At 44.4% G+C, this 26,954-nt stretch overlaps 1 protein-coding gene and 1 long non-coding RNA gene across 6 annotated transcripts in view; one reads left to right on the top strand and one right to left on the bottom strand.

Annotated features, from left to right (window-relative positions):
* Positions 1–26,954, bottom strand: part of LOC115114478 (microtubule-associated protein 4-like) — a 73,798-nt gene that overhangs the window by 24,913 nt on the left and 21,931 nt on the right. For all 5 annotated transcript variants that reach the window (XM_029642740.2, XM_029642741.2, XM_029642742.2 and 2 more), the window contains exons 3-6: positions 18,487–18,606; positions 17,360–17,452; positions 17,002–17,226; positions 13,400–14,689 (exon numbers count right to left, since the gene is read on the bottom strand). In XM_029642740.2, the coding sequence (XP_029498600.1) occupies positions 13,400–14,689; positions 17,002–17,226; positions 17,360–17,452; positions 18,487–18,606 (1,728 nt within the window). The remainder of the gene's footprint in view (positions 1–13,399; positions 14,690–17,001; positions 17,227–17,359; positions 17,453–18,486; positions 18,607–26,954) is intronic.
* LOC115114480 (uncharacterized) lies at positions 23,594–26,448 on the top strand. The gene is made up of 3 exons (XR_003861242.2): positions 23,594–24,665; positions 25,139–25,206; positions 25,499–26,448. It is a non-coding gene; the product is annotated as an uncharacterized LOC115114480 (long non-coding RNA).

The following is a 26,954-nucleotide window of genomic DNA, read 5'->3' as shown; positions in this document are numbered from 1 at the left end:
TCTATATACTTAAATGACTGTAGGTCAATGATGTTAGAACAAATTAATGAGAGCTGTTCCAGCAACAGAGGAATAGGCCTCAAATCATAGTCACCTACCATCCATGGAGCTTTTAGTATTGATGTTGAAGGTTTTTCCACTGAGGGGAACCGGCAGTAGGACACTCTCACTCTGGCTCTGTGACATCCCATTACCAGTACCCCTCCTGGGTGGAGGGGAGTTGGGGGCCCTGACAGGGCTCAGTGGGGACAGAGGAGAGAGTGTGGGTGACACAGTCTTTCTCTCCCCCCCCACTGTCAGAGAGCGTTGGACCGCTGAATGTGGAGACTTGGACCCCATAACATTACTTCCAGATGAGGGCAGGTCCACCAGTCCGCCAGGCTGCCCTGGGTACTGGGAAAAGTCCAAGCTACCTGGCACAGACAGGTGGGAGCAGTCAGACATAGCGCGCCTCACGGCTTTGTGTTGTTGCTCGGTACCTCCTCCTCGAGGTAGAGTAGGCCCCATGTCCTCGTCACTGTCCTCTGAGAATCCTGACACAGTGCAGTCTCCACCCTTAGAGTAGTTGTCGTTGACAACACCAATGACACAGTAGTTGGCTACAGGTGCAGGTGCAGCAGGAACAGTCTGAACAGCAGGCTTGAGGCCTGTTTGGGGCAGCCCAGAGAAGGAGGGATTCCTTACGCAATTGTCCACCTTCTGTGTGTTAGGGAATGGTGAGACATCCTGCTGCATAGCAGGGGACCCGAGCTGGGCTGCGGCTCCATTGGCCCTGTGTTTTTGTCCTGGGGTGGAGAGGAGTATCCCGGGTGAGGCTGGAGAGGACGAGGAGGAGAGGGGACTTGTGGGGCTCTCCCCGGCGCTGCCCAGACCAAAAGACGGCCCAAGTCCGACACCCATCCTCACTGGCACCTTTAGGTCAGACAACTCCACCTTGAACCCTGATCCAGATTGTCCATCAAGGAGGCTTGAGAGCTTGTCCTCGTCGGTTAGCCTGGGTACTCCTGGGCTGCCACCGAAACCAAGTGGTCCCATCTGGTCTTGCTGCCAGTCCCAGCCCTGAAGGGCCTGCTGAGGAGACGCCATAGAGCCAGAGGGCACCTTGCCCAGCTCAGTGTGCTCACAGAGCTGTCCACCACCACCACCCTGCTGCTGATTGGAGAGAGAAGACATCCTCACCTCTCTCTCTCGATCTCTCTCTCTCTGCTGCTTCCTTTTGATGGATACTCTTTATTCTTCTAGACAGCTAATCTTCCCTTGGAGGTAAGGAAGGCTGTTAATGTACTATATCTGTGTTATGTGGTGCGTCTGTGAAGCGCAGTCTATGTGTGCGAGGGAAGTAATTGTGTGTTTCTCTCTGTGTCTGTGCTCTGATCAGATGAGTCTCTGAGGATGAACTGAATGCTGCTCCCTCTCTCTCTCCATTTCTCTCTGACATCACAGCCCTAACAGAGCTTTGGTCACATGACTCCACGGAACATATCCCTATTTGCGAGAGCAGATTCTCGACTCATGCCTCCCACCAGTAAGCTCAGTCAAACACACACACCCACACACACACAAATGAACGTCACGTACACAGAAATGTACGTCACTAACACACAAATACTAATACACACACCCTCCCTTGGTGTCCTATAAACCGCAGTTCTGACTCGTCAGGCAGCTTGGCATTACAGTAGAAACTTAGCAAACAGAGAGAGTAGCTTTGGGGGATACAGTGTTTCCACAGCCATTCTACTTGAATGAATCTGTCCTCTCTGTAACAGCATCCATTACTGCTACACATCTCTTCACGGTTCTGGTGGTATAATGTGCTTTTCCATGCTGTTCTGTCATCTCCAATTCCTCCCCCTATCACCCTGCTCCATGCCCACTACTGTACCCACTGCCCCTCTCCTCCTCCCTGCCTTCCTGCCCCCATCAGGGGCCCTGGTTGTACATCTCTGGCTCCTGGCCCTGGACCCTTTGGCTCTTTTGTTTATTGTGTTTTGTTTGTGCACTTGGTTGCGGACACTGTGTTCCTCCCCTCTGCTGTAGCCACATGCGATGGGCTACTCTGTTAGGAAGGTATTGAATGACTGCCCTCGAAAAAGAACGTGTGATAACTCTCCATTGACATAGCGGTTAGTGCATTGGGCCAGTAACTGAAAGGATGCTGATTTGAATACCCTTTACCGACAAGGTAAAAAATCTGTCAATGTGCCCTTGAGCAAGTCTCTTAACCCTAATTTGCTCCAGGGGTGCCGTACTACTATGGACCTTTTAAAATAACACATTTCACCTATGCGGTGTATGTGACAATAAAAAACATATTTTATCTTTACCCTTCAAAACCACAAACATCCACCTCATCTCTGAACTGAATTCACACCCACCCACATTCTTCACACAAACACCGCGTTGAAACGTTCACTCCAACCTCACTGATGCAGTCCTGGACTAGATACTAGAACCCCTCCCTCTTGGCAATTATGGTAGAAGGCAGGCAGTGATTATTCAAACCTTGATGACACCCCCATGCCCCCATCCCACCTCCAGCTCCATGAGGACTGGGGCCAAATAAAACATAATTAAATATAAATGAATGAAGATTAGGTAATCGCCCCCAAAACAGTCCAGAATTTACTGTAGGAGGAGATAACAAGGGGAATGAGCACAGTACAGTGAGGTTGATTGATGTTGATGAGGTTGATTGATGTTGATGAGGTTGATTGATGTTGATGAGGTTGATTGATATTGATGAGGTTGTGCAAAGCAGGTCATCAAATCAAAGGGTGGCTATTTTTAAGAATCTAAGATCTAAAATATATTTAGATTTGTTTAACGTGTTATTTCATGTCTTCGCGGTTATTCTACAATGTAGAAAATAGTACAAATAAAGAAAAACCCTTGAATGAGCAGGTGTATCTAAACTGTTTACTGGTATTGTATATAGTTACCAAATAGCAGTGTTTTCTACAGCCCGATACAGACACAGTTAGGGAAAACTCACACATCACAAGGCAACAGCCACAGTCAGCCACTGACAGCCACTGTCAGCCACATCCCCAAAACAGAGTTTTTCTCTCTGTTCATTAGACCATGGTAATGGGACTGCTTCTCATGAATGGACATTGTTATGCAAGACCCATGTCCAACATATTCTGTCTGTTTATGTTTACATCTCTCACAGAAATATTACTCTAGCTTTAACGACACTCATAATCCATGTTGTTTTCTTCTCCTAATCATAAAGACACATACAAAGGTCTGTCCAAACAAACATTGCACAAAGCATTTCAGTTCAAAGCAAAATGTACTTTATCATACAATTTATCATACAATGCTTCACTGCAGGGAACGAAAAATGTTCTTGCGGGAAATTGACCCCAATTATAATGACATGTACCAGTGTACCACTCTCTATGTCTGTGTCCAGTGGGAATGAATATGTCTTTGTTGAATGTTAGCATACTAGCATAAGAAACAATTATACTGAGCACAATCACCCAACCTCGTCTCAGAGCATTTCGTAGTTGTCCGGGACGTAAATCCAGGACACTCCATTTAGTATGATATATTACATTTTGTATGGTATGTATTAATTTGTGGATGTTCATCACCCAGTTTTGATTGATATGTTACGAATTACAATTTGTAATATATGTTACGAATTTGCAAAAATGTACAATATGTTTACAAATTTGCAAAACGTATGATATGTTACAAATTCTAGCTAGGTGGTTAGGTAGCTAACTTTAGCTAGGCTGTGGGTTAGGGTCAGGGTTAGGGTTAAGTTTAGGAGCTAGTTAAAGGGTTAAATTTAGGGTTAGGGTTAGGGGAAGGGTTAGCTAAAAGGGTTAGGGTTAGGTGAAGGGTTAGCTAAAAGGGTTAGGGTTAGGTGAAGGGTTAGCTAAAAGGGTTAGGGTTAGGTGAAGGGTTAGCTAACATGGAACATAGTTCCAAAGTAGCAAAGAAATAGTAAGTAGTTGAAGTTAGTACGTAGTTGCTAATAACCTAAAATGCTATAGTTGTCCATGATGAGATTCGAATGCGCCACCTTTGGTTTGTTAGACCTTTGCCTGACCAACCACCCTACTTTTGTTTATGCCTTAAGTAAACATATGTCCTATGTAACCATACCAAACGTAACATATCATTCTAATTTGAGTGTCCCGGGTTTACGTTTACTATGTTACATCTAGTCTATGAGACCAGGCTGAATCGCCTCATACCATAACAGCCTTTGGTGTGATAAGACTTTTTACAAGGTGAACATTCAAAACCAACAGAAAGACATTGTTTGAGAAAAGGAAATTAAGAGGGTAGTGGCTGGTGGGCCATGTGCAGTCGCAATCCTCAGCCATCTACAATATGCCATGGATGTTTTGGGAGGGCCTCAGAACTCAGAAAAGGACAATATACAGCTTACAGTCCATGGTCTTGCAGGGGATAGAGCACGGAGGAAGTCTGTCAGAGAATTCTATTTCTGGCATCTAACCTCCTGACTGTCACACCCCATTTTTTCCTTGGCAGTCCTGAGTAGTTCTATCTCCACGGAAACCACCTCCCATATCCATGGCAACAAACTCCCAGTCAGAAATAGGCTGCTATGATTATGGTACGTGTCGTCTCAGCGACCCAGGGAGTCTGGGAAAAGGGGTTGGATCGTAACGTCGGAGGATGAGAGATAAAGGGCAAAGGAAGTATGGTGAGATTGAGAGGAGGAGGAAGATTGATGAACACAAATAATGAAGAAGGAAAAAGAAGAAGCAGAGGTAGGGATGGGAAGAGGAGGCATAATGATGGAGAGAAAGGACAATAGAAAAGATGGAGACTCATCTCACTACACTCATCCCATCCCACGTCTTCATTGGTAGCTTACAATCTATCTTGTGGAATGGCAACAAAATTGGGTTAGAGTGCAGCCAAATGCAGTGTCACATCTAATGAAGCCGCAGAGTCATTAATACACACATCTGATGGTCCAGTGGACTGAAGAGCACACACTAATGAAACAAAATCCAATCATTCTGCCAAATTATGTTCCCAAACAAAAAAAGGGAAAAGCTTGAGACATGGAAAAAGACCACAGTGGCTGTGAAGGGTTTATCTTGGCTTTGTAAACATAATGTGTCTGGCTGAGAAATCAGAAGAAATACAATTAGATGTCTTTCAATTGATTCCTCTAATAGCCAATGAGTGCTAGCAGACATTTGAGGAAGATGTTTTCTAATCAAAATGATCCGAACGGTGAATAGCCTCATATTTGTAGTACATGTAGTATGTTTTGATGATACCACAGTATGTTACCTCACTGTGGGAGCAACGTAATGTAAAGCAATGTCTAGTGTCAACAACAACAATGCGGTCCATATCGGCATAGTGACCTGGGAAAGTGGCTGAACCCTTTGTAAGGGAAAAAGCTCATACAAATAGTTGTATTTTAGATTAATGCTATTGTTTATCAAGTGCCCTAGTTCTGATCCTGCTATCATTCAATATTTATGTCTAGCTTCAGGCCTATTTGTAGATTAGGTGACTTTATTACAATCTCCGAGGGAATATCTATAGGGGGAGCAGCAGGAGGGGAAGTAAGAAGTGAATGCAACAATAATACAAATGTTTTTGCCATGATGCTCCTATAATGTGTGATGGAAGTGGGGCTCGTGTGGCTGAGGTCCCTGATTATCTTCAAATCAAATCTAACTTTATTTCTCACAAGCGCCGAATACAACAAGTGTAGACTTTACCGTAAAATGCTTACTTACAAGCCTTAACCAACAGCGCAGTTCAAGAAAAGTTAAGAAAATATTGACCAAATAAACTGAAGTAAGAAATAATAAAAAGTAATCCAATAAAATAACAATAACGAGGCTATACACAGTGTGCAGTGGTACAGGTTAGTGAAGGTAATTTCTACATGTAGGTAGGGATGAAATGAAAATGCATAGATAATAAACAGAGAGTAGCAGCAGTGTACAAAACAAATGCAGGGGGGGTCAATGTAAATAGTCCGGTGGTCATTTGATTAATGTTCAGTAGTTATGGCTTGGAGATAGAAGCTGCTAAGGAGCCTTTTGGTCCTAGACACACCGTTTGCCGTGCGGTAGCAGAGAAAACAGTCTATGATTTGGGTGACTGGAGTCTCTGACAATTTTATGGGCATTCCTCTGACACCGCCTGGTATATATGTCCTGGATGGCAGGAAGCTTGGCCTCAGTGATGTACTGGGCCTTACGCACGGCCCTCTGTAGTGCCTTACAGTCAGATGCCAAGCAGTTGCCATTCCAGGCGGCGATGCAACCGGTCAGGATGCTCTCGATGGTGCAGCTGCAGAACTTTTTGAGGATCTGGGGACCTATGCCAAATCTTTTTGGTCTCCTGAGGGGGAAAAGGTTTTGTCGTGCCCTCTTCACGACTGTCTTGGTAAGTTTGGACCATGATAGAACTTGAAACTCTCAACCCGTTCCACTACAGCCCTGTCGATGTTAATGGGGGCCTGTTCGGCCCACCTTTTCCTGTAGTCCATGATCAGCTCCATTGTCTTGCTCACATTGAGGGAGAGGTTGTTGTCCTGGCACCATACTGCCAGTTCTCTGACCTCCTCCCTATAGGCTGTCTCATCGTTGTCAGAGATCAGGCCTACCACTGTTGTGTCGTCAGCAAACGTATTGATGGTGTTGGAGTCGTGTTTGGCCACATAGTCGTGGGTGAACAAGAAGTACAGGATAGACTAAGTACACACCACTGAGGGACCCCAGTGTTGAGGATCAGCGTGGCAGACATTTTGTTGCCTACCCACCTGGGGGAGGCCCGTCAGGAAGTCCAGGATCCAGTTGCAGAGGGAGGTGTTTAGTCCCAGGGTCCTAAGCTTAGTAATGAGCTTTGTGGGCATTATGGTGTTGAATGCTGAGCTGTAGTCAATGAACAGCATTCACACATGGGTGTTCCTTTTGTCCAGGTGGGAAAGGGCAGTGTGGAATGCGATTGTGTCATCTGTGGATCTGTTGGGGCGGTACGATCTGTTGGTCTAGGGGGTCTTGATGTGAGCCATGACCAGCCTTTCAAAGCACTTCATCTTCTTGGCCTTCCTGTGACACCTGGTGTTGTAGGTGTCCTGGAGGGCAGGCAGTGTGCACCCAATGGTGCACCCTCTGTAGAGCCTTGCGGTCAGCGGTGGTGGAGTTGCCGTACCAGGCTGTGATGCAGCCCGACAGTATGCTCTCGATGGTGCTCCTGTAGAACACTGTGAGGGCCCTCGGGACAGGCCAAATTTCTTCAGCCTCCTGAGGTTGAAGAATCGTTGTTGTGCCTTCTTCACCACAGTGTCCGTGTGGTTTTACCATTTCAGCTCCTCTGATGTGTACGACGAGGAACTTGAAGTGTTTGACCATCTCCACAGCGACCCTGTTGATGAGGATGGGGGCATGCCCATCCTGATTCCTCCTGAAATCCATAATCAGCTCCTTTGTTTTGCTGACAATGAGGGAGAGGTTGTTTATCTGGCACCACGCCGTCAGAGTGCCTACCTCCTCTCTGTAGGCCGTCTTGTCATTGTTGATAGTCAGGCTAATTACTGGGGACAGCCCGTCAGGAAGTCCAGGACCATTAGCTTTGTGGTGAGCTTAGAGGGTACTATGGTATTGAAGAATGCCCTGTAGTCAATGAACAGCATCCTCACATATGCATGAATTTTGTCCAGGTGGGTGAAGGCAGTGCAGTGTACAGTGCAGTGTGCAGTATAATCTGTTATCATTAAAAGCCCCTGCCACATACGCCTTGTGTTCGACCCACTGAATTGCGCTTGACCCACTGATAGCTGGTGCTTAAAGCTAGTGAGGGAGATAAGTGTTTCCAGTTTCAGAGATATTTGTAGTTCGTTCCAGTCATTGGCAGCAGAGAACTGGAAGGAGAGGCAGACAAAGGAGGAATTGGCTTTGGGGGTGACCAGAGAGATATACCTGCTGGAGTGCGTGCTACAGGTGGGTTGCTGCTATGGTGACCAGCGAGCTGAGATAAGGGGGGACTTTACCTAGCAGGGTCTTGTAGATTACCTGGAGCCAGTGGGTTTGGCGACGAGTATGAAGCAAGGGCCAGCCAACGAGAGCGTACAGGTCGCAGTGGTGGGTAGTATATGGGGCTTTGGTGACAAAACAGGTGGCACTGTGATAGACTGCATCCAATTTATTGAGTAGGGTATTGGAGGCTATTTTGTAAGTGACATCGCCGAAATTGAGGCTCGGTAGGATAGTCCGTTTTATGAGGGTATGTTTGGCAGCATGAGTGAAGGATGCTTTGTTGCGAAATAGGAAGCCAATTCTAGATTTAACTTTGGATTGGAGATGTTTGATGTGAGTCTGGAAGGAGAGATTAAATTCTAACCAGACACCTAGGTATTTGTAGTTCACATATTCTAAGTCAGAACTGTCCAGAGTAGTGATGCTGGACGGGCGGCAGGTGCAGGCAGCGATCGGTTGAAGGGTATGCAATTTAGTTTTACTTATATTTAAGAGCAGTTGGAGGCCACGGAAGGATAGTTGTATGGCTTGAAGCTCGTCTGGAGGGTTGTTAACACAGTGTCCAAAGAAGGGCCAGAAGTATACAGAATGGTGTCGTCTGAGTAGAGGTGGAACAGAGACTCACCAGCAGCAAGAGCGACATCATGGATATATACAGAGAAGAGAGTCGGCCCAAGAATTGAACCCTGTGGCATCCCCATAGAGAGTGCCAGAGGCCCGGACAACAGGCCCTTCAATTTGACACACTGAACTCTATCAGAGAAGTAGTTGGTGAACCAGGCGAGGCAATCATTTGAGAAACCAAGGCTATTGAGTCTGCCGATGAGGATGTGGTGTTTGACAGACACGAAATCCTTGGCCAGGTCAATGAATACGACTGCACAGTATTGTTTCTTATCGATGACGGTTAAGATATCGTTTAGGACCTTGAGCGTGGCTGAGGTGCACCCATGACCAACCTTGGCTTGAGCAAAGAGATGCCAACTGAACTGAAGCCATACAGTGGCTGTGAACAGCGGTACTTTGCGTTCATCATCAACTAAACCACCCCCACACCCTTATCAGTGTTGGCAAGGTGATGTTTCTGGTTGTCAGGGATACAGTATTTTCAACCTAAGTGGAGACACTGCTCACGTGTCTTTTTACGCCTGCTACCTTAGGTAGTAGTTCATCAGAGGACAGTGATTGGAACAATGAAATGGTGAGGGCACCAAGCTCATGTCTTCTGCTCCTAGCCAGATGGAATCCATGTAGGGAAACAAAATGTAAACTTGTGAAGAACTATTATATAAGCACCAGTCATTTATTGAACCACCAGATGATGGCCTCTTTGGTCAAGTAATACATCATAAAAAATGTAATGGATTTCCGATACTAATCAATATGTAAACAACACTTAAATAGCACCCGTCCCTTTACTTGACTTCAACACATTCGGTCCAGTGTGATGATATGCACTGTGACATACAGAAATGCACTTAAAGCCAGTAGCATGATGATTAAGTATTTACTGAAAGGTAGCTATACCTTAAAAAACAAAAGACTGCTCAGCACTGCCCATCTCAATCAGTACTATAGTGGTGATGCTTTGCCAGGCTGGGCTGGCTCTTATGGATGGTATCTTTGCCAGACTGGGCTGGCTCTTATGGATGGCATCTTTGCCAGGCTGGGCTGGCTCTTATGGATGGTATCTTTGCCAGGCTGGGCTGGCTCTTATGGATGGTATATTTGCCAGACTGGGCTGGCTCTTATGGATGGTATCTTTGCCAGACTGGGCTGGCTCTTATGGATGGTATCTTTGCCAGGCTGGGCTGGCTCTTATGGATGGTATCTTTGCCAGACTGGGCTGGCTCTTATGGATGGTATCTTTGCCAGACTGGGCTGGCTCTTATGGATGGTATCTTTGCCAGGCTGGGCTGGCTCTTATGGATGGTATCTTTGCCAGACTGGGCTGGCTCTTATGGATGGTATCTTTGCCAGGCTGGGCTGGCTCTTATGGATGGTATCTTTGCCAGACTGGGCTGGCTCTTATGGATGGTATCTTTGCCAGACTGGGCTGGCTCTTATGGATGGTATCTTTGCCAGGCTGGGCTGGCTCTTATGGATGGTATCTTTGCCAGGCTGGGCTGGCTCTTATGGATGGTATCTTTGCCAGACTGGGCTGGCTCTTATGGATGGTATCTTTGCCAGACTGGGCTGGCTCTTATGGATGGTGTCTTTGCCAGACTGGGCTGTCTCTTGTGGATGGTGTCTTTGCCAGACTGGGCTGAATCTTATGGATGGTATCTTTGCCAGACTGGGCTGGCTCTTATGGATGGTGTCTTTGCCAGACTGGGCTGGCTCTTATGGATGGTAATCTTTGCCAGACTGGGCTGGCTCTTATGGATGGTAATCTTTGCCAGACTGGGCTGGCTCTTATGGATGGTGTCTTTGCCAGACTGGGCTGGCTCTTATGGATGGTATCTTTGCCAGGCTGGGCGGTCTGTGATCGGCTGACCAGAAAAATTACTATGCAGCAGAGCAGAGTAGGGCAGAGTAGAGCAGAGCAGAGTAGGGCAGAGATAGGCAGAGTAGGATAGAGTATAGCAGAGCAGAGCAGAGCAGAGCAGAGTAGGGAAAAGCAGAGCAAGGCAGAGTAGAGTAGAGCAGAGTAGGGTGGGGTAGAGTAGACTAGAGTAGGGCAGAGTTGGCCAGAGTAGAGCAGAGTAGAGTAGGGCAGAGTAGAGTAGGGCAGAGTAGGGCAGAGTTGGGCAGAGTAGAGCAGAGTAGAGTAGGGTAGAGTAGAGTAGGGCAGAGTAGGGCAGAGTAGAGTAGGGTAGAGTAGGGCAGAGTTGGGCAGAGTAGAGTAGAGTAGAGTAGGGCAGAGTAGAGTAGAGTAGAGTAGGGCAGAGTAGGGCAGAGTTGGGCAGAGTAGAGTAGAGTAGAGCAGAGTTAGGTAGGGTAGAGTAGAGTAGAGTAGAGTAGGGCAGAGTAGGGTAGGGTAGAGTAGAGTAGAGTAGGGCAGAGTAGAGCAGAGTAGAGTAGATTAGGGCAGAGCAGAGCAGTACCAGTTCACAAACCGGTGGTGGCGTGGTGGGATAACCCTGACTGCAGCACCGCACAGCCTCTAAGCCTCTGTCTCCCTCTGCCTTTTTATTTGATTTATTTCACCTTTATTTAACCAGGTAGGTTAGTTGAGAGCAAGTTCTCATTTACAACTGCGACCTGGCCAAGATAAAGCAAAGCAGTGCGACACAAACAACAACACAGAGTTACACATGGTAATAAACAAACATACAGTCAATAATACAATCCAAAAAGTTTATATACAGTGTGAGCAAATGAGGTAGGATAATGGTGGTAAAGCAATAAATAGGCCATAGTGGTGAAATATTTACAATATAGCAATTAAACACTGGAATGGTAGATGTGCAGAAGATGAGTGTGCAAGTAGAGATACGGGGGTGCAAAGGAGCAAAATAAATAAAATAAATAACAGTATGGGGATGAGGTAGTTGGATGGGCTATTTACAGATGGGCTATGTACATGTGCAGTGATCTGTGAGCTGCTCTGACAGCTGGTGCCTACTGCACAAACCCAGATCACTGGCTATAAAAAGACAAGGGCTGCATGATTTATGTAACTGCAAAAAAGTCCCAGCCATCAATACTGCATTAGGGAGAGGAGGATGGAGAGGGAGAGAGGGAGAGAGAGATAGGGGAGATGGAAGAGAGAGAAAGAGAGAGAGAGGCAGCAAAACAGAGAGGCTGCTAGGGGGAAAGAGGGAGGTATGAAAAACAAAGATGGTGATTGAGAGAGAAAGTTGTGGGATGAGGATACAGAGGGCAGTAGAGGCCAGTCCCTCACTGTACTGTCCCTCCACACACCAACCCGCCTGCCCGGTCATCTGTAAATAACCCATTAACAGACTGCTGAATGGGGATGGTTGAGTTGAGTAAGGGAATGTGAGGGGTGCAGACAGACAAGCAGTATGCTAACGACTTCCACCATTTGTCAACCAAAAACACCTGTGTCATCAAGGAAGGAGGAACAGCGTCTCTACAACAACCTTACACTGCAGGGTAACAACTTAGGAAAGCAGTGTTAACTTAGCTATCAGTCCTTGGAATCTCCAACCGAGAAACCAAAGTAAGAAGAACCAACACAGAACAGTACAGTCTCTGAACTAGGCCAAACTAACACTCAAAGCAAACTAGCCAGGAAATGTGCCAGCTTTTTCCTGACATGGACAATATCTCAACAACAGTGAGAGGCAAAGTCCAAGAAATCTTGAACAGAACAAAAACCTGTGGCAAACATTTGTACCAAATAAGGAAATAAATAAACACTGAATTCGACGTCATATTATTCCACTGATGAGAAATCGAAATATTCTCAAAGGCAATAATGGAAATGTGACTCACCTATTTAGCATCATCATCATCATCATCATCAGAGCCATCATCAGGAGACGCAGTACATGTGGGTGAGAGAAAAGACAAAACATAGCTGTCAGTCATTTCAGTTTGCCTATTAATCATGCAAACATTTACTTGACAACTTGCACATCGAGCAATTTTTATTGTATTTTTGATCTCCAATCAAAAATTGGCTGAAAGTAAAATGTGTATGTGTTTTTAAATGGGCAAATTGCATAACTAAGAATTCCAAAGAGGAACACTGAGATATTCAAAATGGTTCTGAAAGTGAATTCACAAACACAAGTAGAAAGAGAATGTGAAAGAAAAGCAGTTAGTGACTCCTCAGTCAGCTCATGGCTATTTGAGGAATTAAAAGCATAATTTAGTCAGGGAAAAAGCAATCTCTTGAGAGAAAGAGAGAGAATCACACTGTAAACCAACATCCCTTTGATTAGAGAAGAAAGGTTGAATCAATGTCAAAGAGTTAGGGTGTAGAATTACTCATTGCAATTTAGGATAATGGCATTCAGGGGGGAGAAAGCTAGCTAATTATATCCCAAGGAGAGTGGAGTCACTCAGGAGTCACACACATAGTAATCTACAGAGACAGTAGAGTAAGTAGTATATGATTACAGTGTTAGAAAGGAGAGGGATATGAGGTAAAACGAGCTGGGCAGTTACACATTCAGGTAGGTAGACAGCCACATAGCAATGAATGTGTTATTATCATGATCATCATCATCATCATAACAGCACTACAGAGACTGGCCAGGCAGTCCGTCAGGATAAAGGGACTCAAGGCCCAGCCAGTAGGGACTCAGACAGATGCAGTCAGATTAGAGAATAGTGGTAATTAGTTAGCATGTTACTAACAGTGCTATTAAACACACAATGGCCGAGCAACAGCAGGCCCAGTCCACAGAGAGAGCCATGCACTATAATGTCATCATACACCCCCATACTGATAGATATGTCCCCTCTTCAGTGTCACCAACCTTCCAGCAGGGGGGGCTCTGGCAGCGGTGGCTCCTGGTGCTCTGTGAGTGGCAGTGTGGTGGGGATAAAGGGCGGGGCTGCAGGGTTGAGGTCTGAGCACACTGCAGGGTGGGGACTGTGAGTGTCATGATCAGGCTGGGAGGAGTGGCTAAGCAGTGGAGGAGAAGTGCACTGGAAAGAGGAGGAGGTGGTGGTGTTTGGAGGAAGGCCCTGGGGTGTGGTGGTCTGAGACTGGGCCTGTGGCTGTGAAGCAGGGGTGCTGGCTGAGGGGGTCTGCAGGACAGAGTCTAGGAAAGAGGTCTGTGAGACCTGGGGGCTGAAGCCTGGGGAGCTCTTAGGACCCAGTTGCCTCTGGTCAGTAATAGATGCGTTGGCCTCTTGACGACAATGATCAGAGGAGGCTTTGTCAGTGAAGGACAGAGCTGCCTCCTCCTTCTTGGGGGGTAGGACATCTTTAGTGGCTAAGGGAGGGGGCATTTTGAAGTCATCAATACACATGGGTTCATAATGGAGGGGAGCAGAGGCAGTGTTTTTAACAGGAGCCTCAGCCTCCCACTCCATGTTTACCTTGGCTGGAGAAGGTTGCTCAAACATGTTCAAGTTACTAGTGGAAGTGTCTGTTAAGGCAGGGTCCTTGTTGAGGATGTGACTTGGTTTGGGGTTCTCAGTGAGTGGTGGCAAAGTGGAGGTGTGAGAGGGTTTGGTGTCCTCTATAAAACTGCTAAAGGGGTTAGTCTGGGGGTCGGCTATGAGGGAGGAGATGTTCTCTAGGGTTGAGCTTAACGGACCGGAGGCCATCACCATTGCAGACACCGAGGCTGGGGTGGCATGGGGTGTCGTGGGCTCCTGGGGTGTTGGCCCCCACTCCTCTGGCAGCTTCATCCTGCTCTTATTCTTCCTGCCCCTGACCCTACCCCCTCCCCTCCCTCGGATCTCACACTCCCAGCTCTCCTCCTTGCTCGGGGAGGACAGACTCAGCGGGCAGTCCGAGGCTCCGCTCTCTGTCTCGCCCTCTTCCTCCTTCGAGGAGTCCGGAGCCTCTTCCCTGTCCATGAAGTCATACACCTCCTCTCTGGGCCTCCTTTTCTTCTTCTTCCTCTTCTGCTGCATGCTGCCGCTGTTGACCCCCTCGGTCCCCCTCTCGCCCCCAGAGCCAGTCTCCTGGCCGTGGGGGCTGAGGGGGTCGGAGTTGGGGCTCTCCTCCACTGAATCGCTGGGGGAGAGGCTGAGACCCTCTGAGGCTTGCAGCCCGGACTCACCATCTGCCAAGGGGTTTGGGTTTGTCCAAACTTTTTGATGAGCAGAGAGGAGGAAGGAATGTCACTACCCATAACAAAGAAGACCAAAAACCAATTGCCAATCATCTCCAGAAGAATCTGGGTATATATCTTATCTGCTCATAGAAATTCAGACCTACATTTATTAAACTCAACAACTGAGTAGAAAATTATCTTATTAAACTACAAATAAAAACGATTCAATAAATCAAATTGTGACTTAAGTTTAGAATTTCTGTAAGCTAAATGAAATGGTGCCTGAGGAAGGACCACAGCATCATCAAGGACCCATCACATCCCAGCTACGAGCTGTTCTCTCCTTTACTGTTGGGGAGACGGTATCACAGAATGAGGTCTGATAACAAGAAACAGTTCCTATCTACAAGCCATCGGACTGCTGAATACTTGAACTGGACTGACCAACTGCACTGACTCTTCACACCTTCGCGCACGCACACACGCATGCACACACGCATGCACACACACATGCACACACGCACACCACAATTGCCGCTACCACTCTTATTTACTATTTCTAATACTGCACAATTGAAACACTTGCCCCCAATCCCCCCTTTCTCTAATACATGTATAAATATTGTACTATAAATCCTACCTTCCTGTATTATATTTATGCTAAATGTTTATTTTCTACTGAGCCATTTACTTTGTTTCGTATTCTTATATTTATTATTGTTGTTGCATTGTCGAGAAAGAACCTGCTAGTAAGCATCCTAATAAAACTTAAATAATATTGACACAACCACCACTAGAATTTATTTACGGCCTGGCCAGTAGGTTTATAGAATGTGACTTTTAGGCTTCTGGATTACATGGTAGCCAGAGAGACAGTTTTTTTGTTTGCAATGTTCCGAGATTGCAGCTGATTGGGTGTGATTCTCTCTGGCAGGGCAGGGGAAGAATGGAGATTGTGCTGACACTGAGCAGTGTGGTGTGTGCTGTATACTCGACAGCACATCGCATGAGTAGATGAGCATATGAGTGAATGTGTAAGTAACTGACATGCTGCAGAACAACAACAGAGGCAGGTCACATGGACAAACACAGATAAACAATGAACCCAGAGGAAGGGGTCATGTGACATGGGGAACCTAGTACAAACACACTGAAGAGGACAATGTTAGTAGTAGACCATATTAACACAAGAACATCTAAATCATTCAATCATACACACTGAAAAAACATACATGCGGGAACAAACGAAAAATACTATACACATAAAAACATACAGCGCATGTGTTTTTTTATATTTAGTGATAAAGACATTCCAGTGGGAAATTGTCTCTCCATCCATGTTCTTCAGTTAATACTGATGGTATACCCCAATACTTCACATGACAGGGCAGAGAGAAATGAAAAATAATAATACCCTCCCCACTTTAAACCCAATCGTTAATGTTAATGGCTTTCTCTCGAAATTGTGTATCCTTGCCCTCCTCTCTAATTGATTGATGTGCTATTTTCCTCAATGTCCTCTATTGATTATGTTGCCATAAAAAAAACACATTTGTGCAGGTAGCACTATCATCTATGTTTCATGCAATATTAGTATTTAAAAAGCCAAGAGCACATCGTAGTCCAGAGCCTCAGCCTGGCCTCCTGCCAGAAGACACATTACTCCTAGTCTACGTGGTTGCCTCACTCAGAGAGCAGTATCAAAGGTGGGGAAGGAGCTCATGATAAATCTTTTAAGAAAAATCCTCTATTCCAAATATAACTGAGCACTTAATTTAGGCCTCTGGGAGATTATCTAAGGAAATATTTGTAATAAAGAAGTTTAGGTATCTCATCACAGAATTATTCTTCCTTCTCAAACAAAATTGATATAAAGTCTCAGAAAGGTCTGAGGTATTGCATAATAAACCAAAGATATGGCCGAGGGCTGGAAAGGTCTAGAAGGTTATACCCTGGTTGTCTGAGAGTGAAACATCATAATTTAAGCCGGAGCAACACGCGGATTTCTGCTCCGATGGCCGCCCCACTAAGAAACAACTAATACTGTACCACTATCTGGCTTTTAACTATAAGCTCTGCATTTAGTTTGTAAATAAAAACAGAGGTCTTATACAGTATCAAAAAAATTCCCTTTGGATAAAGATGACTGAAGTCTGGCACTTTGAGGAACCCTCTAGAAAAAGTGACGGTTACAGTTTACCCTGTTCACGGTCAAATCTAAGATCTATCATCATCCAAACGTATTTGATTTCCTAACATTTGATACCATGTTTTAACTCGTGACTGGAGCCCTGGACATCCCACCCCAGGCCCCCCATCTAGCTGCTCTGTGTGAGACAACCTCTTACCTGCAGAGTTGTCCTGGGACTGGGTGTTGTGGCCCGGGGCAGAGGGGTATGAGTCGTTGGGCTTAAAGGGGGCCTGGGACTGGGACTGTTTGTGGGGCTCAGAGGCAAACAGAGGAGAGGCTTTCTGAGAGTTGCCCATAGGAGGCATGCCTGTCTGGAATGGAGCCATGCCCCCCATACCTCCTGAACCCATGTTCATATTCATCATCCCTGGCTGGGAGAAACCTGGGAGTGGAATTAAGACACCCAGGTTAATACTATACTTCATGTTATTACTACTCTATTTCGCTATAAGACACAGTGATAAGCACTACATGCTGGTGTTACATAAACACTGTACAGTATTGTTAAGCAGTACCCATGAGAGAATCTGGTATGTTGCTGTCCTTCATTCCTTTGTTCTGGTTCCCCCACTGATCACCAGGTATCCCCATCATACTAGACACTGGACCTAGAGATTAAATTAGGGGGGAGAGAGAGAAAGAGAGGGGGAGTGAGAGAATATATATTGGGGATATCAGATGTCAGTTACTAATGAGAGATGAGTACACCACAGACAGAAATCAATAGCCAGACTAAAACCACCAAAGGATATTGTAATCACATTCACATAATTCAGTTAACTCTCAGTCAGCTATAAAATATTAATGTCCAGACGGTCTGAGAAGACAAAAACAAGACGACAACAACAGCCTCACTTAAATACAGTCATGTGCTTAACTAGGTGTCCTGCAACACTGTAATGCCCAGTTTACACTGCTAAGAGTGCCCAGGCCGTGCCAGGGATACTTGTCAGTTGTACAACTAGTCAGTTGTACAACTGAATGCATTCAACTGAAATGTATCTTCCACATTTAACCCAACTGTCACGTTCTGACCTTTATTTCCTTTGTTTTGTATTTATTTAGTATGGTCAGGGCGTGTGTTGGGTGGGCAGTCTGTTTGTTTTTCTAGGTTTTGGGTATTTCTATGTTTCGGCCTAGTATGGTTCTCAATCAGAGGCAGGTGTCATTAGTTGTCTCTGATTGAGAATCATACTTAGGTAGCCTGGGTTTCACTGTGTGTTTGTGGGTGATTGTTCCTGTCTTTGTGTTTGCACCAGATGGGACTGTTTTAGGTTTTCTCACGTTTGTTGTTTTTTGTTAGTTATCTCATGTGTAGTTTCTTTATAAATTAAAGAACATGAATAACCACCACGCTGCATTTTGGTCTGCCTCTCTTTCCCCAGAAGAAAACCATTACACCAACTCCTCTGAATTAAGGGAGCTCTAGGTGCCTAGAAAGCTTACTAGGCTATGCCACAGAGGGATCTTTAGCATCTTAGGCTATTGATGATGACCAAATTGAAATAGCCTAATGGCAGTAAAATATGATAAGATATAGAAACAGTGGAAACCTGTCTTTCCACAAAATGCATTTTCACTGCCTTTTTGACTTATTGAGCATAAACCACTAGAGGGATAGAAACAGGGGAAAGGGACTCACCTGAAAGGTAGTCAGAATTGACGGCAGACTGTTGTCCAGTTGGACAGGGATGCTTTTCTCCCATTGGTTCCTGCCACGGCATCCTCGTCCCCATCTGTCCTCCTGGCATCATACTGGATCCTGCATTGAAGACAGGCAAAAAACTGAACATCAAATGTTAGACACAGGACCATATGTTAACCATATGTTAACTCAACCAGTCTGCCTAGCCTGCTTCATTAGTTAGCCAACTACCCTTGTATTGCTAAATTGGTGACTGACCACACTTACAAAGCTTGCCAAGAGAATTACCCTCCTGGTTTCAATGTAGGCTACATTGCCCTCCATAATAAGTATTTGAATACACCCGCATAAAAAAAGACCATTTATGATATAAATACCATAGAATTCAGTGTAGTGTTTTTGTGGACTTTAAAGTTAACTATAGTATAAATACTGTAGTAAAAGAAAACAGTAGTATATACTATAGTAATTAATGTAATGTTTTTACAGATTGTAGACCACTGTAGTATTTACTGTAGTGTTTTGGGGGACTGTACTATACTGTAGTGTTTTGGGGGACTGTACTATACTGTAGTGTTTTGGGGGACTGTACTATACTGTAGTGTTTTGGGGGACTGTACTATACTGTAGTGTTTTGGGGGACTGTACTATACTGTAGTGTTTTGGGGACTGTACTATACTGTAGTGTTTTGGGGACTGTACTATACTGTAGTGTTTTGGGGGACTGTACTATACTGTAGTGTTTTGGGAGACTGTACTATACTGTAGTGTTTTGGGGGACTGTACTATACTGTAGTGTTTTGGGGGACTGTACTATACTGTAGTGTTTTTGGGGACTGTACTATACTGTAGTGTTTTGGGGGACTGTACTATACTGTAGTGTTTTTGGGGACTGTACTATACTGTAGTGTTTTGGGGGACTGTACTATACTGTAGTGTTTTGGGGGACTGTACTATACTGTAGTGTTTTGGGGACTGTACTATACTGTAGTGTTTTGGGGGACTGTACTATACTGTAGTGTTTTGGGGACTGTACTATACTGTAGTGTTTTTGGGGACTGTACTATACTGTAGTGTTTTGGGAGACTGTACTATACTGTAGTGTTTTTGGGGACTGTACTATACTGTAGTGTTTTGGGGGACTGTACTATACTGTAGTGTTTTGGGGGACTGTACTATACTGTAGTGTTTTTGGGGACTGTACTATACTGTAGTGTTTTGGGGGACTGTACTATACTGTAGTGTTTTGGGGGACTGTACTATACTGTAGTGTTTTTGGGGACTGTACTATACTGTAGTGTTTTTGGGGACTGTACTATACTGTAGTGTTTTGGGAGACTGTACTATACTGTAGTGTTTTTGGGGACTGTACTATACTGTAGTGTTTTGGGGGACTGTACTATACTGTAGTGTTTTGGGGGACTGTACTATACTGTAGTGTTTTGGGGACTGTACTATACTGTAGTGTTTTGGGGGACTGTACTATACTGTAGTGTTTTGGGGACTGTACTATACTGTAGTGTTTTGGGGGACTGTACTATACTGTAGTGTTTTGGGGGACTGTACTATACTGTAGTGTTTTTGGGGACTGTACTATACTGTAGTGTTTTGGGGGACTGTACTATACTGTAGTGTTTTTGGGGACTGTACTATACTGTAGTGTTTTTGGGGACTGTACTATACTGTAGTGTTTTGGGGGACTGTACTATACTGTATTGTTTTTGGGGACTGTACTATACTGTAGTGTTTTTGCAGACATAACGTTTTTTGTGTTTTATTATCTTACTTCGCCTTCAGGAAACCTATTGGAGAAATACTTAAATAGCAAATTTTCCATAACTTTCAGGTTGGACTGAACAGATAGTTTTTTTTTCTATAACCTGTAAGGAACACAATATATGATCTATATCTGGCATGTAGGTTTCTCACATGGGTGACACAAATTGTGATATGGGGATGGGAATGGGCAGGGTATATGCAATTAAATACTGTAGTGTTTACTATAGTAAAATAAATGGGTTGAGGTTTTGTGGACTGTAGTGTTTTTACGGACATTACTGTAGTATTTACTAGAGTGTTTTTTTGTGGTTAATACTGTAGCATTAGGTATAGTATTCAACATTATGCTACAACATTCTATAGTAAGTACTACACATGATTGATGGATAATACAGTGTGTAGTATAGTATTCTACAGTATTCTACAGTACAATTGTATTCTATAGTAAACTGTAGTATTTTTTCATGTCGGCAGTAAGATCAAAGTTGTTATTTTAGCTATAGGCTATTCCAGAAATGTTGAGTTTTGGACTCCACCTCCAACACCTGACAAACACATTGAATACAGCCCACCTGGTATAAATTGTCAGTTGATGTCTGGCCTAGACTAGGCTATACTCGAATGCCTCTCAGGGTGCTGTCCCTAAAAACAGCCCTCTCTAGAACATAGCAGAGGGGTGACAGTGACGACAGGGGACAATACAGGACCGTGGGCCGTTACTACGGCTACGCAACCGACCAACCAGATGAGAGTATCTTAGGTTCCGGGTGGCAACCCGTCTGTGTCATAAATGATTGACATCCTCAGCTCAAGCCTAGGGGAACTCACTGTACTCGCTGGCGTTTAGTCCTGTAGGGCTCTGCTGCTTTACCAGCTAGATCCAATCATTCAGCCCCCCGCATACATTCACACACTCAACCCCAGAGAAATCATTGCAAATCAATCTGACCTCTTCTGCTTGAATTGACACAACTTAGCAGGTATTAGAAAAATCCCAAAGTCCCAAAGTCATCCATAACCAGGGTTGCAAAGCTACCGGTAATTTACCAAAGTTACGTGAATCTTCAGTAATTTTGGTATTTAACAGAAAATATATGGCAATCTATCGTAGCTTTGGTAATTTATACTTGAATAAATTGTGAAAATGTATTCATATATCACATAAATGTTTTATATGTGCCCATATTCTCCATGAGTTTCTAGTAGATAGGCCATACGATTAAAGAGAAAATAGCCTAATGAATGAACATTTTCTATTAACTCTGCAACTATTGACTTTTCTTTACAACTGCCACCAGTTTGACACCAAAATATTAACAACAAATACCTGAGAGTTAAATAAATAAAAGTATATTTACTACTGAAACACTCATATTAAACACTAATGGTATTCACTAAGTGGATGGTTTGTATTTAGGTTTTTACAGATTTGTCATATTTTTTTTTACATTTTAAAAGCATTTGATTATTTCATATATTTTACATGTGATAAGGCCACACAGAGGGTCAGAGATAATTACAGTCACCTGTGATGATCTGAAGTACCCAAAGGGTCTTTCGATAGATTACATCAAATCCTTGAAAGATACCAATATTGTGGTCGTTTACTGGTAAACTTTGAATGTTTCAAGTAATATACCCTCCCTTTGCAACCCTATCCATAATATCAGTGTGGAGGGTCAGATACTGTCCTGAAATGAGACATACAAAACAAGGAGAAATACACACACTCGTCCTAATGTCAAATATGTGCACAACTTTCATGATAACATAAGCATATTCGAAAGAGTCAGGGAATTAAGATGTAAGTCCCAGTGCATAGGGTTGCTCAGCAACAGCAGCCTCTGGGGACCATCAAGGTGTTGGTCCTCTTGGTACGTTCCATGCAGCACTTCCGCCTCTCCTCAAAACCCTTTAAGTGCCAACACAGTCCAAAAACCACACTCACATCCCCACTGCCCTAGCATCACCCTGGCCGGGCTGGCACAGTGTCTGACCCGACATCAGTCCTGACACGCAAAACATGGCAGAGACTTCCCTGGCATAGGAGCCCAGAGTTTCCTATTCCCCAGAGGATGGCATGGAACCAACTGAACCTGGGCTAATGATGTGTATAAACCCTGGGTTGGTGATGCTATGTATTGGGCAATGAGAGGCGTTAAAGCCACCCGTCGGCAATATTGGCACTGCCCAGAAGAAGCAATTCTACCTGCACATGACCATCTGATCATTGATCACTCCAGTGTTAATCTGCTAAATTGTAATTATTCACCTAGCTCCTCATGCCTTTTGCACACAATGTATATAGACTTTATTTTTTTCTACTGTGTTATTGACTTGTCTATTGTTTACTCCATGTGTAAGTCTGTGTTGTTATCTGTTCACACTGCTATACTTTATCTTGGCCAGGTCGCAGTTGTAAATGAGAACTTGTTCTCAACTAGCATACCTGGTTAAATAAAGGTGAAATAAAAATAAAATAAAAATCATAGCGCTTTATGGTTTTTGCAACTGCACTTGAAGAAACGTTAAAAGTTCTTGACATGTTCCAGATTGACTCACGTTCATGTCTTACAGTAATATTGGACTGTCGTTTCTCTTTGCTTATTTGAGCTGTTCTTGACATAATATGGACTTGGTCTTTTACCAAATAGGCTCTCTTCTGTATACCACTCCTACCTTGTCACAAAACAACTAATTGGCTTAAATGCATTAAGAATAAAAAATCACAAATTAACAAGGCACACATGTTAATTGAAATGCATTCCAGCTGACTACCCCATGAAGCTGGTTGAGAGAATGCCAAGACCAAGAGTGTGCAAAGCTGTCATCAAGGCAAAGGGTGGCTACTTTGAAGAATCTAAAATCTAAAATATATTTACATATATAACACTTTTTTGGTTACTACATAATTCCATGTGTTATTTCATAGTTTAAAATAATAATAATAGTAATAATAAGTTATTTCAGTTAACCTTTATTTAACTAGGCAAGTCAGATAAGAACAAATACTTACTTATAGTGAGGGAAAAAAGTTTTTGATCCCCTGCTGATTTTGTACGTTTGCCCACTGACAAAGAATTGTTCAGTCTATAACTTTAATGGTAGGTTTATTTGAACAGTGAGAGACAGAATAACAACAAAAAAATCCAGAAAAACGCATGTCAAAAATGTTAAAAATGGATTTGCATTTTAATGAGGGAAATAAGTATTTGACCCTCTCTCAATCAGAAAGATTTCTGGCTCCCAGGTGTCTTTTATGCAGGTAACGAGCTGAGATTAGGAGCACACTCTTAAAGGGAGTGCTCCTAACCGCAGCTTGTTACCTGTATAAAAGACACCTGTCCACAGAAGCAATCAATCAATCAGATTCCAAACTCTCCACCATGGCCAAGACCAAAGAGCTCTCCAAGGATGTCAGGGACAAGAATGTAGCACTACACAAGGCTGGAATGGGCTACAAGACCATCGCCAAGCAGCTTGGTGAGAAGGTGACAACAGTTGGTGCGATTATTCGCAAAAGGAAGAAACACAAAAGAACTGTCAATCTCCCTCGGCCTGGGGCTCCATGCAAGATCTCACCTCGTGGAGTTGCAATGATCATGAGAATGGTGAGAAATCAGCCCAGAACTACACGGGAGGATCTTGTCAAAGGCAGCTGGGACCATAGTCACCAAGAAAACAATTGGTAACACACTACGCCGTGAAGGACTGAAATCCTGCAGCGCCCGCAAGGTTCACCTGCTCAAGAAAGCACATATACATGCCCGTCTGAAGTTTGCCAATGAACATCTGAATGATTCAGTGGACAACTGGGTGAAAGTGTTGTGGTCAGATGAGACCAAAATGGAACTCTTTCGTATCAACTCAACTCGCCGTGTTTGGAGGAGGAGGAATGCTGCCTATGACCCCAAGAACACCATCCCCATCGTCAAACATGGAGGTGGAAACATTATGCTTTGGGGGTGTTTTTCTGCTAAGGGGACAGGACAACTTCAACGCATCAAAGGGATGATGGACGGGGCCAGGTACCGTCAAATCGTGGGTGAGAACCTCCTTCCCTCAGCCAGGGCATTGAAAATGGGTCATGGATGGGTATTCCAGCATGACAATGACCCAAAACACATGGCCAAGGCAACAAAAGAATGGCTCAAGAAGAAGCACATTAAGGTCCTGGAGTGGCCTAGCCAGTCTCCAGACCTTAATCCCATAGAAAATCTGTGGAGGTAGCTGAAGGTTCGAGTTGCCAAACGTCAGCCTCGAAACCTTAATGAATTGGAGAAGATCTGCAAAGAGGAGTGGGACAAAATTCCTTCTGAGATGTGTGCAAACCTGGTGGCCAACTACAAGAAACGTCTGACCTCTGTGATTGCCAACAAGGGTTTTGCCACCAAGTAGTAAGTCATGTTTTGCAGAGGTGTCAAATACTTATTTCCCTCATTAAAATGCGAATCAATTTATAAAAATTTTGAAATGCGTTTTTCTGGATTTCTTTGTTATTCTGTCTCTCACTGTTCAAACAAACCTACCATTAAAATGATAGACTGATAATTTCTTTGTCAGTGGGCAAACGTACAAAATCAGCAGAGGATCAAATACTTTTTTCCCTCACTGTACAATGACAGCCTACCGGGAAACAGTGGGTTAACTGCCTTGTTCAGGGGCAGAACAATGAATTTTTACCTTGTCAGCTCAGGGATTCGAACCAGCAACCTTTCGGTTGCTGGTCCAAAACTCTAACCACTAGGCTACCTGACACCCCTTCACTATTATTCTACAATGCAGAACATAGTACAAATAAAGAAAAACCCTGGAAAGTGGGTCCTTGTGTCACAACAATATCTGTTTTATTTTATCTCCCTGCCTGCAGTTTGGGTTCCCCCACTTTCAGAGATCTGCATATTCAAGACAAGTAGCCTGTGGCCTTGTCTCAGGATGGTAAGTTGGTGGTTGAAGATATCCCTCTAGTGGTGTGGGGGCTGTGCTTTGGCAAAGTGGGTGGGGTTATATCCTTCCTGTTTGGCCCTGTCCGGGGGTGTCCTCGGATGGGGCCACAGTGTCTCCTGACCCCTCCTGTCTCAGCCTCCAGTATTTATGCTGCAGTAGTTTATGTGTCGGGGGGCTAGGGTCAGTTTGTTATATCTGGAGTACTTCTCCTGTCCTATTCGGTGTCCTGTGTGAATCTAAGTGTGCGTTCTCTAATTATCTCCTTTCTTTCTCTCTCTCGGAGGACCTGAGCCCTAGGACCATGCCCCAGGACTACCTGACATGATGACTCCTTGCTGTCCCCAGTCCACCTGACCATGCTGCTGCTCCAGTTTCAACTGGCCTGGGCCCTAGGACCATGTCCCAGGACTACCTGACATGATGACTCCTTGCTGTCCCCAGTCCACCTGGCCATGCTGCTGCTCCAGTTTCAACTGTTCTGCCTTACTATTATTCAACCATGCTGGTCATTTATGAACATTTGAACATCTTGGTCACGTTCTGTTATAATCTCCACCCGGCACAGCCAGAAGAGGACTGGCCACCCCACATATGTTCTCTCTAATTCTCTCTTTCTTTCTCTCTCTCGGAGGACCTGAGCCCTAGGACCGTGCCCCAGGACTACCTGACATGATGACTCCTTGCTGTCCCCAGTCCACCTGACTGTGCTGCTGCTCCAGTTTCAACTGTTCTGCCTTATTATTATTCGACCATGCTGGTCATTTATGAACATTTGAACATCTTGGTCATGTTCTGTTATAATCTCTACCCGGCACAGCCAGAAGAGGACTGGCCACCCCACATAGCCTGGTTCCTCTCTAGGTTTCTTCCTAGGTTTTGGCCTTTCTAGGGAGTTTTTCCTAGCCACCGTGCTTTTACACCTGCATTGTTTGCTGTTTGGGGTTTTAGGCTGGGTTTCTGTACAGCACTTTGAGATATCAGCTGATGTACGAAGGGCTTTATAAATAAATTTGATTTGAGGTAAAGGAAAAACCCTGGAATAAGTGTTCAAACCATTGACTGGTACTGTATATATCCATAAAAATGATGCCAGTTGATTCATGGGGGTGGCAGGGTAGCCTAGTGGTTAGAGCGTTGGACTAGTAACCGAAAGGTTGCAAGTTCGAATCCCCGAGCTGACAAGATACAAATCTGTCGTTCTGCCCCTGAACAGGCAGTTAACCCACTGTTCCTAGGCCGTCATTGAAAATAAGAATTTGTTCTTAACTGACTTGCCTAGTAAAATTTTTAAAAAATTAAAAAATTGACTGGTTGAGCTACGCTGCCTGCCTCTGTCTCGTACCAACTCCTGACACGTTCATTACTATGGACAGTTGGAGATCGAATTTGAATCCTGAAACAATGTTGCAAATGTCAGAGAGATGGACAGCAAGGTTTATACAAACCTCCGCTATTGAAAACAAAATGTTAGACTAAGATAATGTCTATAAATTGCTTGGCTGAGCTGATGAGACAGCGCAGTCAGATGGAACAAATGAAATAGGCATTTTGAGGTCACTTTGGGAATAGACACCGGCTGGAATGTGCTTTTAACCTATCAGCATTCAAGATTAGACCCACCCGTTGTATAAAATAGAATAAACGTGGCAAAAACAAATGTAGACATTAATAAATGCATTTCTATAGCTTCCAAAATAATTTTACACAGGTGGGGGAGTGCCAAGATGGAGGCGTGGTGG

This window comes from Oncorhynchus nerka, linkage group LG9b, assembly GCF_034236695.1.
Source record: "Oncorhynchus nerka isolate Pitt River linkage group LG9b, Oner_Uvic_2.0, whole genome shotgun sequence".
Classification (NCBI taxonomy): Eukaryota; Metazoa; Chordata; class Actinopteri; order Salmoniformes; family Salmonidae; genus Oncorhynchus; species Oncorhynchus nerka.
The sequence above is the reverse complement of the archived record's forward strand: the minus strand, read 5'-3'. Positions and strand labels throughout refer to the sequence as shown.